The sequence below is a fragment of the Quercus suber genome, unplaced genomic scaffold (assembly GCF_002906115.3).
Source record: "Quercus suber isolate HL8 unplaced genomic scaffold, Cork oak 2.0 scaffold_1119, whole genome shotgun sequence".
Classification (NCBI taxonomy): Eukaryota; Viridiplantae; Streptophyta; class Magnoliopsida; order Fagales; family Fagaceae; genus Quercus; species Quercus suber.
Window position 1 is genome coordinate 58,409 of NW_027070523.1, and position 13,635 is coordinate 72,043.

General features: G+C 33.1%; 1 protein-coding gene and 2 long non-coding RNA genes across 4 annotated transcripts; 1 reads left to right on the top strand and 2 right to left on the bottom strand.

Annotated features, from left to right (window-relative positions):
* Nucleotides 1-12: 12 nt before the first annotated feature.
* Nucleotides 13-4,977, bottom strand: LOC112024819 (protein FAR1-RELATED SEQUENCE 5). Of its 2 annotated transcripts, none has more exons than XM_024057467.2 (3): nucleotides 4,831-4,977; nucleotides 3,746-4,197; nucleotides 13-337 (listed from the first exon to the last, which is right to left on the bottom strand). In XM_024057467.2, coding segments are annotated over exons 1-3 (675 nt in total). In that variant the 5' UTR covers nucleotides 4,832-4,977; the 3' UTR covers nucleotides 13-115. The 2 variants fall into 2 exon arrangements, with proteins under 2 accessions (XP_023913235.1, XP_023913236.1); XM_024057468.2 differs by having other exon boundaries at nucleotides 13-316; nucleotides 4,831-4,971.
* Nucleotides 4,978-8,982: 4,005 nt separating this feature from the next.
* LOC111990839 (uncharacterized) lies at nucleotides 8,983-10,882 on the top strand. Its single transcript, XR_002880701.2, has 2 exons — nucleotides 8,983-9,285; nucleotides 10,458-10,882. It is a non-coding gene; the product is annotated as an uncharacterized LOC111990839 (long non-coding RNA).
* Nucleotides 10,883-11,090: 208 nt separating this feature from the next.
* On the bottom strand, nucleotides 11,091-13,081 carry LOC111990838 (uncharacterized). The gene is made up of 2 exons (XR_002880700.2): nucleotides 12,747-13,081; nucleotides 11,091-11,434 (listed from the first exon to the last, which is right to left on the bottom strand). It is a non-coding gene; the product is annotated as an uncharacterized LOC111990838 (long non-coding RNA).
* Between the last annotated feature and the right edge of the window lie 554 nt (nucleotides 13,082-13,635).

Below are 13,635 nucleotides of genomic sequence, written 5' to 3' on the forward strand. Positions count from 1 at the left end.
ACAATGCCAGACTAAAAAGAAAAACCTACAACTAAAATTTATATCTTGAAAATAAATGATACATAATCAAAGAAATTGTACAGAGACAAATCAAATTGAACATCTACTGCAGCCACTAGCTATGCGAAAGGGCTAACCTCTTTGATTCAATTTCCCTCACACTTTGAACTATGTCATCAATGTTTCTAGATAGGTGATGCGAATGGTCCTCCATATCTCTTAGAACCATATCAAGTTGTTCTTGAAAAGCTGCAGATCGCTTTCGCTCTCGCTGTAACTCAGCAGTCAATTCTCGAATTTTTACATCTTTCTCATCCTGAATGAAATATGAACAACACTAAAAACATATTGATAGTAAAATGTAAAGAAGCTTTTCTCCAACAAAAATATAATGTATTTTTTATGGCTCAAAAAACCAAATTATCAAATCAAAGAAATCATAACAATTAAGGTACCCATTTCAAGGTCAGAATTCATTTGCTGGAGGGGAGAGAGAGAGAGAGAGAGAGAGAGAAACAATATTAATATTTTTGTTCTTCAATTATCTATTAGGAAAAATTATCAGGAAAAATATCCAACATCATTGTCAAGGACAACAATTTTTATAATGTTAGTGGATTAAAAGATTCAAAGCACTAACATTTTCTTACGTGTAAGGGGACTTGGAAAAGATAATGCCACTGATTTTCCTGCTCTTCTATTCATATAGTGGAAAAGCTAAATGATTGACTGCTATAAAAAATCATCTCATTGTTCAAGTGTCATCTAGTGAATTAGAGAAGCCAAGGTCTGCAGGACTTCGCTAACCTTTTTCACAAAACAAATTAATATCTCAAGAGTGAGCTATGGCTTTTCCAAGCTTTCAGAATCTACAAATTTGAAATCATTGACTTCCAGCCATTCTCAGTGTTGTTAAAAGTTCCAGGTGCATTTAAATGCAAATGCCTCCTAGAGCCTAGACAGAAAATGCAAAGCGCAGGTGCATGCCTGATTCAATTAAAGTGCACATTTTTAAAAATGTAATCTAAAGTCTAGAGAAATATTCATAACATTTAATTTTAAAGATAAATAGCAATATATTTTCAGTAATAATATCAAAAAAATCCCTTGAGGTTTGCCAGTAAATCACTTTAAAGAGTTATCTGCTAACCAACAACCTTTTATTTTCTTCTAAATCTTATCCTGTAGGTTTTGATATATATAATAAGAAATATTTTTGTTTGTAGTTAGCACAGCCTAAGAATAGTGTTTTTTATAATCCAATAACTAATTTTATGATCCAACAGTTAATTGTAATTGATTCATATACTTTGAAAGTTTGAACTTTCCCAGTGCACCTTACGTGCATCATTCAGGTAACAAAAGTGCTTCACTCCTAGAGCTTCACCCTTGGCACACTTGCACCAAGGCACTTTTAATAACATTGACCACTATTAAAGGAATATATGCCTTCTTTTCTTCAAGCATCTAGAACTTTGAGCATCTTATTCAGTAGATGACTAATTAATACTCATTCAAAGATATCATTATCTTTTATAGAAATCTAAACATAAACAGCATTAATACTGCTTCAAAAAGGCCTTCATTAAAGAAAATAATAGTTTGGTAATCAGAAAATTTTTCATTTTAACAATGTTAAAGATTTCAAGATGTACAGAAACAAGGAAAAAAAAAAAGCCTCAAATGAAGATAATTTATGAACAAAAGAGGTTCCATAGTGCGGACACCAAATATTATGCTGATTTAAACCAAATTTGTGCTTATTTGAAATTTGAATGATTTTGATTGAGGATTTTATGGAATTGTATTCATGGCATGATTATAACGTTCCTTGTTGATGTCAGCTTGAAAACCCTATTAAAAGAGGTTCCAGTAGATGTTTGGGACGTTGAATTTTGAATGATTCAATGGATAAAAAATACTCAGCTGAGTTTCCTCTATAGCTTGGTGGTGATTCCAAGCAGTCCTAGGTAGTTGAAGCCTAGAGTTTGTGCCCATTTCCCTTGTTTCCCTTTATTTTCTATTTGTGTATCTACCTGTGCTGCACCAAATTTAGTATCAGAGCAAGCCTCAATCCATCATAATCTTGCTTTTCCACACCAATATTCAAGACAGCATCACCAACACCAACATTATTAACCAATTCGCATCCATACCCGTAAACCTGAAGTTACCCAATCTGCCCAAATCCAACCACCCACAGTGATCAAAACACCACAAAATCTCACCCCACAGTCAGCCAAAACCTAAAACTATGACCCAAATTGCACAAAAATCCACCTTGCTCCAACCCATCACTAGAGCTCAACCTCCACCAAGAACCCATCCTGCCACCACCTAGAAAATCCATAGCCCAAGCCCCCGCCATGAGCCCCACCATTGCCATCAAACCCATCATTCCCCTGTTGGCTCTTGGAAACCTCCATTTGCCACTCATTAACTTCAACCTTGCAGCCAAGAGTGACCCAAAAAAAAGAAAAAGAAAAAAGACAAGCATGATTCGTACCCAAAGGCCCAATGTCCACAAGCCTTCAAATCAACTCATTTGAAAGGTAAACAACACTCAAGCCCAGCCCAAATCAGTCCCTCAATCAACCTGACACATTAAATGCCCAACCCATTACCCTAACCTAACCCATTTTTAAAAGAAGAAGAAGAAGAAAAAGAAATAAAACCCAATCCATTACTTATGGGTAAGTCTGCGCCCTCTTTAACTCCACCCAATGACCTTGCGGTTGGATGGTGGAGGATTGCTCAACGCTAATTGACACTAGAGTACTACCTATAGCTATACTCAAAAAGACCAAGTCTCTCCCACCTAGGGGAATTGATGCGGGTACTAGACATTATGCTGATTTGAACCAAATTTTCTCTCATTTATACTCCAAACATAACTAGTATATTGACAATGCAACATCTCTCCACAACTTTTTACCTTAACAAAAACTGAAAATTTATTATACTAGAGAACAACTACCATTAACATATCCTTCAATGTCACAAGTAGAATCATCCAATAACAAAGATACATGACAAGGGTTCGATACTTCTCAAAGAGATCAAAAGCACAGAAAGGATAACCTTTCTAAGCACATATGATCAAACAAATTCATCTTATTGACCTTATTATCTACCAACATAATTGCATCTTGTAACTAAAACTAATTTGCCAACAAGTAAAAACTTCAAATCATATAAACCTAACGTTAGGTTCTATTGCATGACTACAGGACATACATTATTTACGCATTCTATGAGGGAAAAATCACGAAAGCATCAGAATAACTGTTAGGAGGAAGATCATAACATTTTTTAACTTTTGGAAATAGGGAAATATTAGTAAGCTAGCAGGATTTTTTTTTTTACGAAGGAGAAATTTTAACAACATTTTTTTTTGGATAATTCAATACTTACAATGAAGGAGGGGGGATTTGAACCATGGATGTCATGGACACACCAAGAGGTGCCAACTAGTTGAGCTACAACGCTTTTGGCTAACAACATAAACTAGAATAAAATTTAACCTTATTAAGAACTAAAAAATTTGGTACTCAACTAACATAAAGCTACCCCCATGTTCTGTTAGATATCCAAGTTATAACTGCTTGAAATTTTCTATGATTCTACTGTAACAGTATAAGAATATAATGGTTTAAAACCACATTATACTAGTAGATAATGCAACTTTTATAAAAGAAAAGAGCATATTGGCAACTATTTGTATAGAAGTTAATTGAGCACTCACGGGTGTTTGCGATAGAAGCACACTTCGTCTACCATTAGCAGGTGTAACTACCAATGGATGATTATGCTCCTTTACAAATCTTGTAACAACCCATTTCCCAGTTTTCTCTTTCTTCACCACTATCATTGCCTTACAACCTTCCCTTGTGATTGCCCGAGGTTTCCTATTTTCACTTCTTTTGGGCCTCAATTTACGAAAACCCTCTTTATTACACACAAGTCGGCGCCAAACAACTTTCCCATCACGCATTGATCTCCGAAATGCATCAACGCGCATGATGAATCCCATGCGTGTGGCGTATGCATCATAGAACACCTTGGCAGCCTCCTCAGATTCAAAATCCATACCCACATACGGCTCCATATCTGAACTCCCTTCAGTTGAAACCAAATCCTTCCCATTAGAACTCTCTATCATATCCCCATCCTCACCTGAAGAATGGTGTTCATCCACTGCCAGAAAACCATTTTGCACCCCTCATAACAACCAATCTCAAAAAAAAAAAGTAAAATAAAACAAAATAAAATCATTTCAAGGGCATCCCCACTCAACAACAAGTTCATCTATTCAAAAATCAATGACATACAAACAGATACCCAAGATAAATGTCTACAAAAACTCAATTAACCAGATTTTGGATGATGGGTACAAAAATTTACAGAATATCTATGAAGCTAACACAAAAACCAGTCTTGACCCACATAATATAACAAGCTAAAACTAGGATTGCTAATGAGTAAAAACAAATTAAAACAAATTCAATAACAAGCTCTTCTATTCAAAAACAAATGTTATACAAAAAAGTATCTACAAAAACTCAATTAAGCAGATTTTGGATAATGGGTATTACAATTTTATAGCATATCTATGAGGCTAACCCAAACACCAGTAGTAACCCACATATTACGATATCAAATTAAAACTGGGTTTGACATTGAAAACTATTTTCCGGACTTACAATTTGATTTCCCAAAATTTTCGGGGCAAGCAAACAAAAACAACTAAGTTTGCCAAATCCTCAAAATATATATATCAAATTGAAATGACATGCGAAAAAGAAAAAAAGAAGAGTGAGTGATTCTTACTTGAATCAGAGATCTAAAGCCCAAAAGCAACAGCTAGAGAGGAAGATTCTTCGGAACGCAGAGTTCAGTTCAGACTTCAGTGTGTGTGGTCTACTACCCTTATGTCCTGCCACGTCAGCATCTGTTTTGGTTTGCTTGCTTGTTTATTTTTATTTTTTAATAGAGCTTATTATTTTCTTGAAATAGGTTTGTTTGCTTATTATGTTATAGTTTAATAGCCTTAATTAGTTGAAATCTTTCAGTCAAAAAATTAGTTGAAAATGGAAATCTTGAACTTCTTTTTTTTTTTCTTTTCTTTCTTTAATAGGATATGTAAGCTTAATTTGTAGGTTGTAAGTTTGTTTTGATATTTTCTTAAAGGAGTTTAAGTTTGTTCACAACTCTTAATTAGGGGTATCCTTAGATGACGTCAAGTCAGTTTTGGACTCGACGTGGCACTTGACACGATTACCTTAGTGAAGGATGAGATTTGCCGTCAATCAAATGGATTAGTTTGGTCAGATTTTCAATTGGGCAACCTAACACTCGACCCATTTGATGTTATTTCAAATCATTGAACTTATTGCTCTTTTATACACTTTTCGAGTAAAGATTAAATTTATTTGACTAACGTTTGCCCCACTCTTAAGGTAATTGAGTGAGATTCTCCCTTCTTGAACCAAGTGTTTGTTAATATCAAATCATATGTTGTTGCAAAAGACAAGAGTTACGGTAGGTTAACGGTTAGCATAAAATTTAGTCACTTTATTATGAATGGATCAATACAAATACTCTAGCCTTTCTTATAATAGAAATTATTTTCTTTGTATTTCTGGTTAGCCTAAAAGTAGCACAAAATAGAATAACTTAGCCTCCTATAGTCTTATATTATGTTATGCACTTAGACATGATTGACATAACTATAGCAACTTAGTCTCGAATATCTTAATTTCATGTTCTATACTTAATCACAATCCTTGAATCTAAATTATGTTATCACTCCTTGGCTAAAGTCTTCTTTCTTTAGATATTACCAAACACATAACCCTTAACCACAAAATCAAATAGCATAATTCTTCTGCACCAGCTCGAGCAAAGGATGGAATGTAGCCTTGAAGCAAGAATTTTGCATTGAACACAAAGAGGGCGTTTGGATAGCACGTTTAGGTGCTGCGTCCGCGTTTTCTCCTTTTTTTTTTTTTTTTTTTTTTATATATATATATATATTTTTTTTTTTTTTAATTTTGATAAAATCTGATAAACAGGTCGACTCGACTAGCTCATTTAATAAATGGGTTGTGTTAGAGTTGAGAAATCTTGACCCGTTTAATAAACATGTCGAGTTAGTGTTGACTTATATAGTTAGATACAGTTAGATACTCTTAAGTTGACACGACATAAACCCGATACATGAACACGAATTGTCACCCCTACCCACAATCTCAATGACAATGACCGATCTCCACGGCGAGGAGAGAGAGAAGATTTGTGGCAAGGAGAGAGAGAGAGAGAGAGAGATAGTGGTGAATCTTCATTGAGGGACACCTAGAAAGAGAGAGAGAGAGAGTAGAAAGAAGAAAAGAGAAGAAAGAAAGTGAGAGACGGTCTAAGAAGAAAGAAGAAAGAAGATAAAGAGAGAGAGAGAGTGATAGGAAAAAAGAAAGAAAGAGAGAGGCAAAGAAGAAAGAAGAAGAAAGGAGAAAAAACAGAGAGTGATAGAAGATAAAAGAGTGAGGAAGATAAAAGAAAGAGAGAGAAGAAAAAAGTCATAAAGAGGAGAGAGAAAATGAATTATAGTTTTTTTTTGCATTTTTATCCGTATCATTCTAAATTTAGAACAATATTGTTCATCTATGCCAAATATTTTGAAACATCTCATGTGAGAGGTTTTTTGGTGTTTAGTGCACCAAATGCCAAATATTTGACATTTGGCACACCTGATACTAATGCTCTTAGCCTTAGGTCTTGGTCTAGAGCGAATCATGCATAAAACCTTCTAAGAGCCTTGTAGCTCCACTAACACCTCTTGGTGGTTTAAAGGTGTTGCCTAGATCTCAATTTTCAAATGCCCACTCTCTCAAGAGTTAGGCCCTTTTGGATATACACTACTGTAAGTTTCTTTAAAAAACATTTTCCCCTATCCCCGTGTGTGTGTGTTAAAAAATACTTTCTCAAAAAAAAAAAAAACTATTTAATTAAAAAATCTTTATATATATGTGTGTGTGTGTGTGCGCGCGCGTGCGCCAAAACATTTGCAATAATAATAGAATAAATTTGAGTGAGAATAAAGATAATATGGATCTTGAACAATCAAATTCCAAATTAAAAATGGGAATATAAATGTTCCTTATTTCAATTTGCTTTGAAAGAAAAAGAAAAGGTGGAATTTGGATCATGAAGAATTGAATTTTATGCAATCCAACTCTTCCAACGTATGAACTCCTCACATTTATAATTTATTCCATTTGATAATTGATTCCCAAAAACTTAATTTATTTTTCTATTATCAATTATTTGCCTCCTTTTAAGTTTAAAGGTTTGTAATTTAAGTTAATTTTACTAGTATGTAGCCCCACATTATACATTTTTTTTATAGAAGATGTTGAAATTATACATAGTATTAGCTTACATCTTTAGATGGATACGCGGCGTAGAATTGTATTCCAATTTAGAATTTAATTGGATTTGGATTTTTCAATTTTTACACTCAATAATTTACTTGGCACAAAAATTAAAAATTAAATAAGACACATGGCGTACAATTAGATTCAAATTTGATTTTCTTTGAGTTTTGGCTTTATATGTGTATATATATATGAGAGAGAGAGAGAGAGAGAGAGAGAGAGAGAGAGAGAGAGAGAGAGAGAGAGAGTAGCTATTTTTCAATCATATCATCAATGCAAGACTTTGTATTTCTTTTGAGTTATTCTATTCCTACAAATAAATTCACAACTTTTGCCATAATTATTCTATGTGGCAGATTATGACTAGCCTCTTGTCACTTTCACGTGAAGCTTTTTTTTATTCACTAATCACAGGCAATCACATGGAGAGTTGTGGCAAAAATTATGTATTTTTTTTTTTGTGGTACTAGAAGTTTCGTTTTCTATTTACTAAAACTACCTAGGAAGAGAGTATTGTCCATTGCAAAGGGATACATCACTGATGAAAATATCTGAAGTGTAAAGTAAGGAATTTTATGAGATTTTTTATAATGAGGTCTACATTTACATTAGCAAGTTAAAAACAAATATTATGCGTATCAATAAAAAAACAATACTATAAAATATTTATTATGCAATAGGTAATATAAATAAATAAGAATGTTATATTTTGTACAGATTCATGGAAATTTTGATTTGTACATCATGCACCATGTATGCCAAGAACACTGTGGCTGGTCTATACATTTCCAAAATTTATTTTTGATTACAAATTATTGAGTAGGCAATAGCACTTTATGGTCACCACTAATTTTGGATGTACAAGTATTTGATTTGCCACTGCAATTCAAATACTCCCATGAGGCTCACCTAAATTAAGAATTGATTTTCAGAACTCAGCTGCTTTCTTAGCAAAGATTCTCAATACACAATATAACTTTAGAACATCCAAGTTTGACATATATAATAGCTAATCGGCAAGCTATTTAGCCTTATTAATTGCATGAATGGAGAGGAGAAGCATTTTAAAGAGAAACCTTTTCCTTTAGCTATTATCCTTATTCCTATCCTAGTAAAGAAACACTAGAAACACAATTTTTTTGTTACTTGTTAAGATGATAGTTGTAAACTTGTAATTATAAAAATAGTCACCTGAATATGACTTTTATAATATAAAATTTTTTGAAAAAGAGAGTCAAAGAGAAATGAAAATCCTTGTCCCTAATTTATTGATTTCTACCTTGTATGTTGTTATTTGGATGGTCATAAAATGGTGTGACCTTAAATTGAGATAGATTTATGTTAACGGGTGTCCTTGACTCCTTGTACATTCATAAAGGAGGCTTCAAAAGGTTCTCACCTATATTTGGAAAATAACAAAAACTAATAAAAACAAAGAATCAATTGTATTATAAAATTCAGTCTTAGTGGGTGCCTCTCCTATCTTTTTTGTTCATTAATTTTATTTTTATTTGAGAAAAATGCTCCAATACCCCCTTGAACTTTCAAGTAGTGGCCATAACACCCCTTGAACTTTAATTTTGGCCAATTTACTTCTTGAACTTTAGACTCTTCCAAATCAATACCTCTATTATTCTTCAACTAATAAACTAACAGTAAAACTCATGTGAGAGGCACATGGGAATAAAAACTAAAGCTGAACAGCCTGAACAATTTAGAGAGAGGGAGAAAGTTTGGGCTTAGTTTAGAGAGGGAGAGAGGGGAGATGATCCAACTAGAAGTCCATAACCACCTCGATATCCTCTCTTCGGTGCCAGAGTTCCACCGTCGTCTCACTGGCTGTTCACCGCCGGTATACTTTTCTCTTTCCCTTTTTTTATTTTTTTTGCTGCTCTCAGTTTTTCCAATTCTCCTTGTGCTATTTTTTTTTCTTGGTTTGATAGCTGGTTGTGGTGTATTGGGTAGGCTTGGCTGTGGTAAAATGCCCATAGTTGGTTGTTTTTCCAATTCACTGCTCTTTCTATATAAAATGCAATGCTTTTTTAGTATGCTACATAGTTGTTTGATGAAATGCCTAAGAGGGATATGGCCATTAGAGGGGTTGTTTGTTTGGTAGGATTTTAGATGGGTTTGAAATTTCTTGATAATAACTATAGTTTCTTTTGATGCATTTCTAATAACTTAATCTTTTTTAGTATATTATTATGACAAATCCGTTGGTGAGAATTCCTTTGGCACCATATGGTTGCGAGCTAATTGGTGGGAGAAGCTAGGCTACTTTGGCACGTTTTCTCCTACATAGAACGATATCCATTATTTACTTGCTACAAATTAAGGTAGTTCATCGTGAGAACTACTTCTTTAATACTAAAACAACATTCCATATATTAGTAATAATAAACTAGACAAATGATATAATCAGTGGCAGTAAGGTAATCATATTCCAGGATTATCTCTAATGGGGTTTGGTTGATTGGTTGGATTTTAGATGGGTTTGCAATTTTTTGACAATAATTCAAGTTTATTTTGATGCATTTCTTAAAAACTTCATTTTGATTTTCAATGCTTGTAAAGGGGTGGTATTTTAGCACTTGGTGTGTATATTTTAGCACTTGGCTTTCAAACCTCAATTAGTTAATGGTTATAGATGCTGTAATATGTATACCAAATGACCATGTTAAGTTTTTTGCATTCAATTCCTTTTGAAATAAGGGAACCTTTTAGTATTTGGGATATTGTGTGTATCACATAGAATGACTCCTTACAATTATTTGACTCTTTATTGGCTATTTGCAATGAATTATGTTCTCTATATTGTTTATTTAATAAGTGGCAAGAATATGGACAAAACTAGTTTCTTTTTCTTTTCTATTTTTTGGGGGGAATAAAACGGGTAAAAATCTCAAACTTTAACGGAATAGTTTAGCTTATGGATGGGGAAGTTAGTATTTTTTTTTTACTTTTCTCTATGTTGTTCTCTCTCCATCTCTTTCTATTAATCTTCTTGTTAATTTTGTATTGCAGCCATGGATAAATGTCTACTGTCACTTCCTACAAATTCATTTGATGAGGAAGGGAATTCAAGGCCTAGGTTCCATGAGTTTAACCAACACACTCGCATGAAGAATGTATAGCTAATAGATGGACGCAAATTTGTATCCCATGTAGTCGAGGCACTAAAGGAGAGGTGTATTACAGAAAATCATGATCAGGCAATAAAGTGAAGAGTAACAACTAGATGTAAAAAAAATTCTAATGAAAAAAAAGTGGTTGGAAGATAGATGCATCTCAAACACAAATGGGTGTTATTTTTTTGAATCAATTTACTATTTGTAAATGCTCGTTGATATTTTAATTCATGGTAGTTGAGGAGAACATTTTACTATTTGTAAACCTTTTGGTTTGATATTTCATCGATTAATGTATATCAAAGCAATCAAATAACCTGATATTGTTAGTGTTAGCTAAGAAGAATGATTTTATGTAACCCATATATTGGCCTCTTCCTGATAGGATAAATTTCACAATTTTCTTGATAATTTTCTTTAGCTTTCTTAGTAATAAGCTCTTAGGAAATTTCTACTATTTTCTGAAAGGAGAAATTTTCTTTAAATTTCCACATTAGCACTTCAAGCTAGAAGCTTTTTCAATAACTCATACATTAATAGAATTCCATTAATTTCATAAGTTGAACATTACACAGTTGTGAACATTTTTATATTATATTACATCTAATCTAAATAGGTAGGTATATTACATCACAAGCCCTGTTTTTAGGGCTCCTACATAGATAGTCATTGCAATGTATATATAGTAAGCTAGTACTAGAGTGTAGATTTACAAAAGCCACTAAAAACTTCTCCTCCATGTTGAATGATTTTCTCCACATGACAAACGAGTTTGACATTTTGGTAAAATATATTGATATGTCCTCCAAGACACTTAGGGATCCTCTATGTGCATTTCAACTTTTTTCTTCTCCAATAGCATACATTATGATCCTACACAACAACAAAAAATTAAATAAACAAATTTTTTTTTTTATTAGACTATGCACAACTCAGAAACCAAACACTAGTAAATGAAACCTAAAAGAAACAAATGAACACCCCCCAGACCTGGATCTTTCACCACATGACATGATTCAAAGAAGTATAACTTTGTGTCACATGTCATGAAAATTAATGGCTTTATCCTTAGCTTGTCACATTAAGACGTAATCTGCAGTTGATATTAGTTCATACTACTAAGTCTAATAAAACCATAATAAAAAATTCATTACGTGTATTGTTGAATTTTTCCTTAACAAAACTAAGTTGCAATTAACAGGACTCCAATAATGTAAGCAAAGAAGTTCTAAAGAACAAAAATATATAATTGAATCAATGAAAATGATCAGCATATAGAAGAAATACGTAATGAAATAATAATTTTCTACATTTCATCAACCTCAACTGGATGATTCATAAGCTCATAACTCCAAATATTGGTTACATACTTACATCACCAACAAACTCAAGGCCAGTTAAAATTATCGTATTCTTCTTTTTCTCTAGTAATCAAACTAACGAAATCATCTCCCTTGAACCATTTAGAAGAAGAAAATTTAAAAAACCATTGTTACCTTTTGAACCACCAAATGTAATACAGCCACTGCTTTTTCAAATTTTCTTTCGCAAATCATTAAAAGAATGACATGATATTATACTAGAGAACACAATCACCTCACTTGATATGTATAGTAATTTTAAGTCCCAAATTGAACGTTTGTTTCATTTTTAATTTCCATTAGCTTATATGAAACAATCAAGCTCACTTATTAATCATCTAACTACACATATACCACATTCACTATAGAAAAGCCAAGTAAACAGTTAATAATAGTAGCCTAGCTTGTCTCCCACCAGTTAGCTCAGAACCATATTGTGCCAAAGTAAATTCTCATCAACAGATTCATCAAAATAATATACTCAAAAAGATTAAGTTATTAGAAATGCATCAAAATAAACTACAATAATTATCAAGAAATTTCAAACCCATCTAAAATCCTAACAAACAACCATCCCCTCTAACTGCCATATCCCTCTCAGGCATTTCATCAAACAGCTATGTAGCATTCTCAAAAAGCATTACATTTTACATACAAAGAGCAGTGAATTGGAAAAACAACCAACTATGGGCATTTTACCACAACCAAGCCTACCCAATCCACCACAAACAGCTATCAAATCAAGGAAAAAAAAAATCGCACATAGACAATTGGAAAAATTGAGAGCAACAAAAAAATTAAAAAAGGGAAAGAGAAAAGTATACCAGCGGTGAATGTCTGTGAGACGACGGTGGAACTCCGCCACCGGAGAGAGGATACCGAGGTGGTTATGGACTTTTGGTTGGATCATCTCCCCTCTCTCTCTCTCTCACTAAACTGAGCCTAAACTTTCTCCCTCTCTCTCAATGGTTCAGGCTATTCAACTTTGGTTTTTATTCCCACGTGCCTCTTATGTGAGTTTTACCGTAAGTTTATTAATAGAAAAATAACAGAGTTATTGATTTGGCAGGAGTCTAAAGTTCAAAAAGTAAATTAGCCAAAATTAAAGTTCAAGAGCTGTTATGACCACTACTTGAAAGTTTAGGGAAGTGTTGGAGCATTTTTCCCTTTTTATTTTTAGAAGACCTATTAATAGAAACCATAATGTACTGTGAACTTATTTACTTCCTTCTTTTTTTTTTTCTTTTTTTTTTTTTTTGCGAGATAAAAAGTGACTATCAAATAAAAGCTGTAACATGCTCACCATGTTTTCTATCAAGGTCCCCAATGCTTAAAGGCACTTCTCTTTAGAATGTAATTCCTTTAGCTAGGTCCTGGTCAAGTCTTAATTGTTAGTAATACTGTGATTGCAATTCCCTCGGAATGTTTTCTAAAAAAATGGGATTAATTATGACTCATTGATACATCATTCAATTTCTCACTACCTATTATACTTCTTCACTCTCTTGGAGTAACAAGAAGAATTTTTCTTTAGTTGTTTATTACAACTAAAACAAGACTGTTTCATTTAGCTATTAACAAGTGTTCTGCCGCAATGATTCCATGCATCCTAAGCAAGTTCGGCAATATATTGGAAGAAAATTAGGAGAGTTTGATGGTTTGCTATTGACAAGAAGAAGAAGTATTGTTCTTAGCCTTGAAGAAGATCTTAAT

Bases quoted from the DNA above. Each gene is read 5' to 3' on its own strand.
- LOC112024819 (XM_024057467.2), bottom strand. The intron at 338-3,745 runs GTGAGTGCTCAA...ATATGTTTTTAG, and splicing joins TGCTTCTATCGCAAACACCC to TGTTGTTCATATTTCATTCA.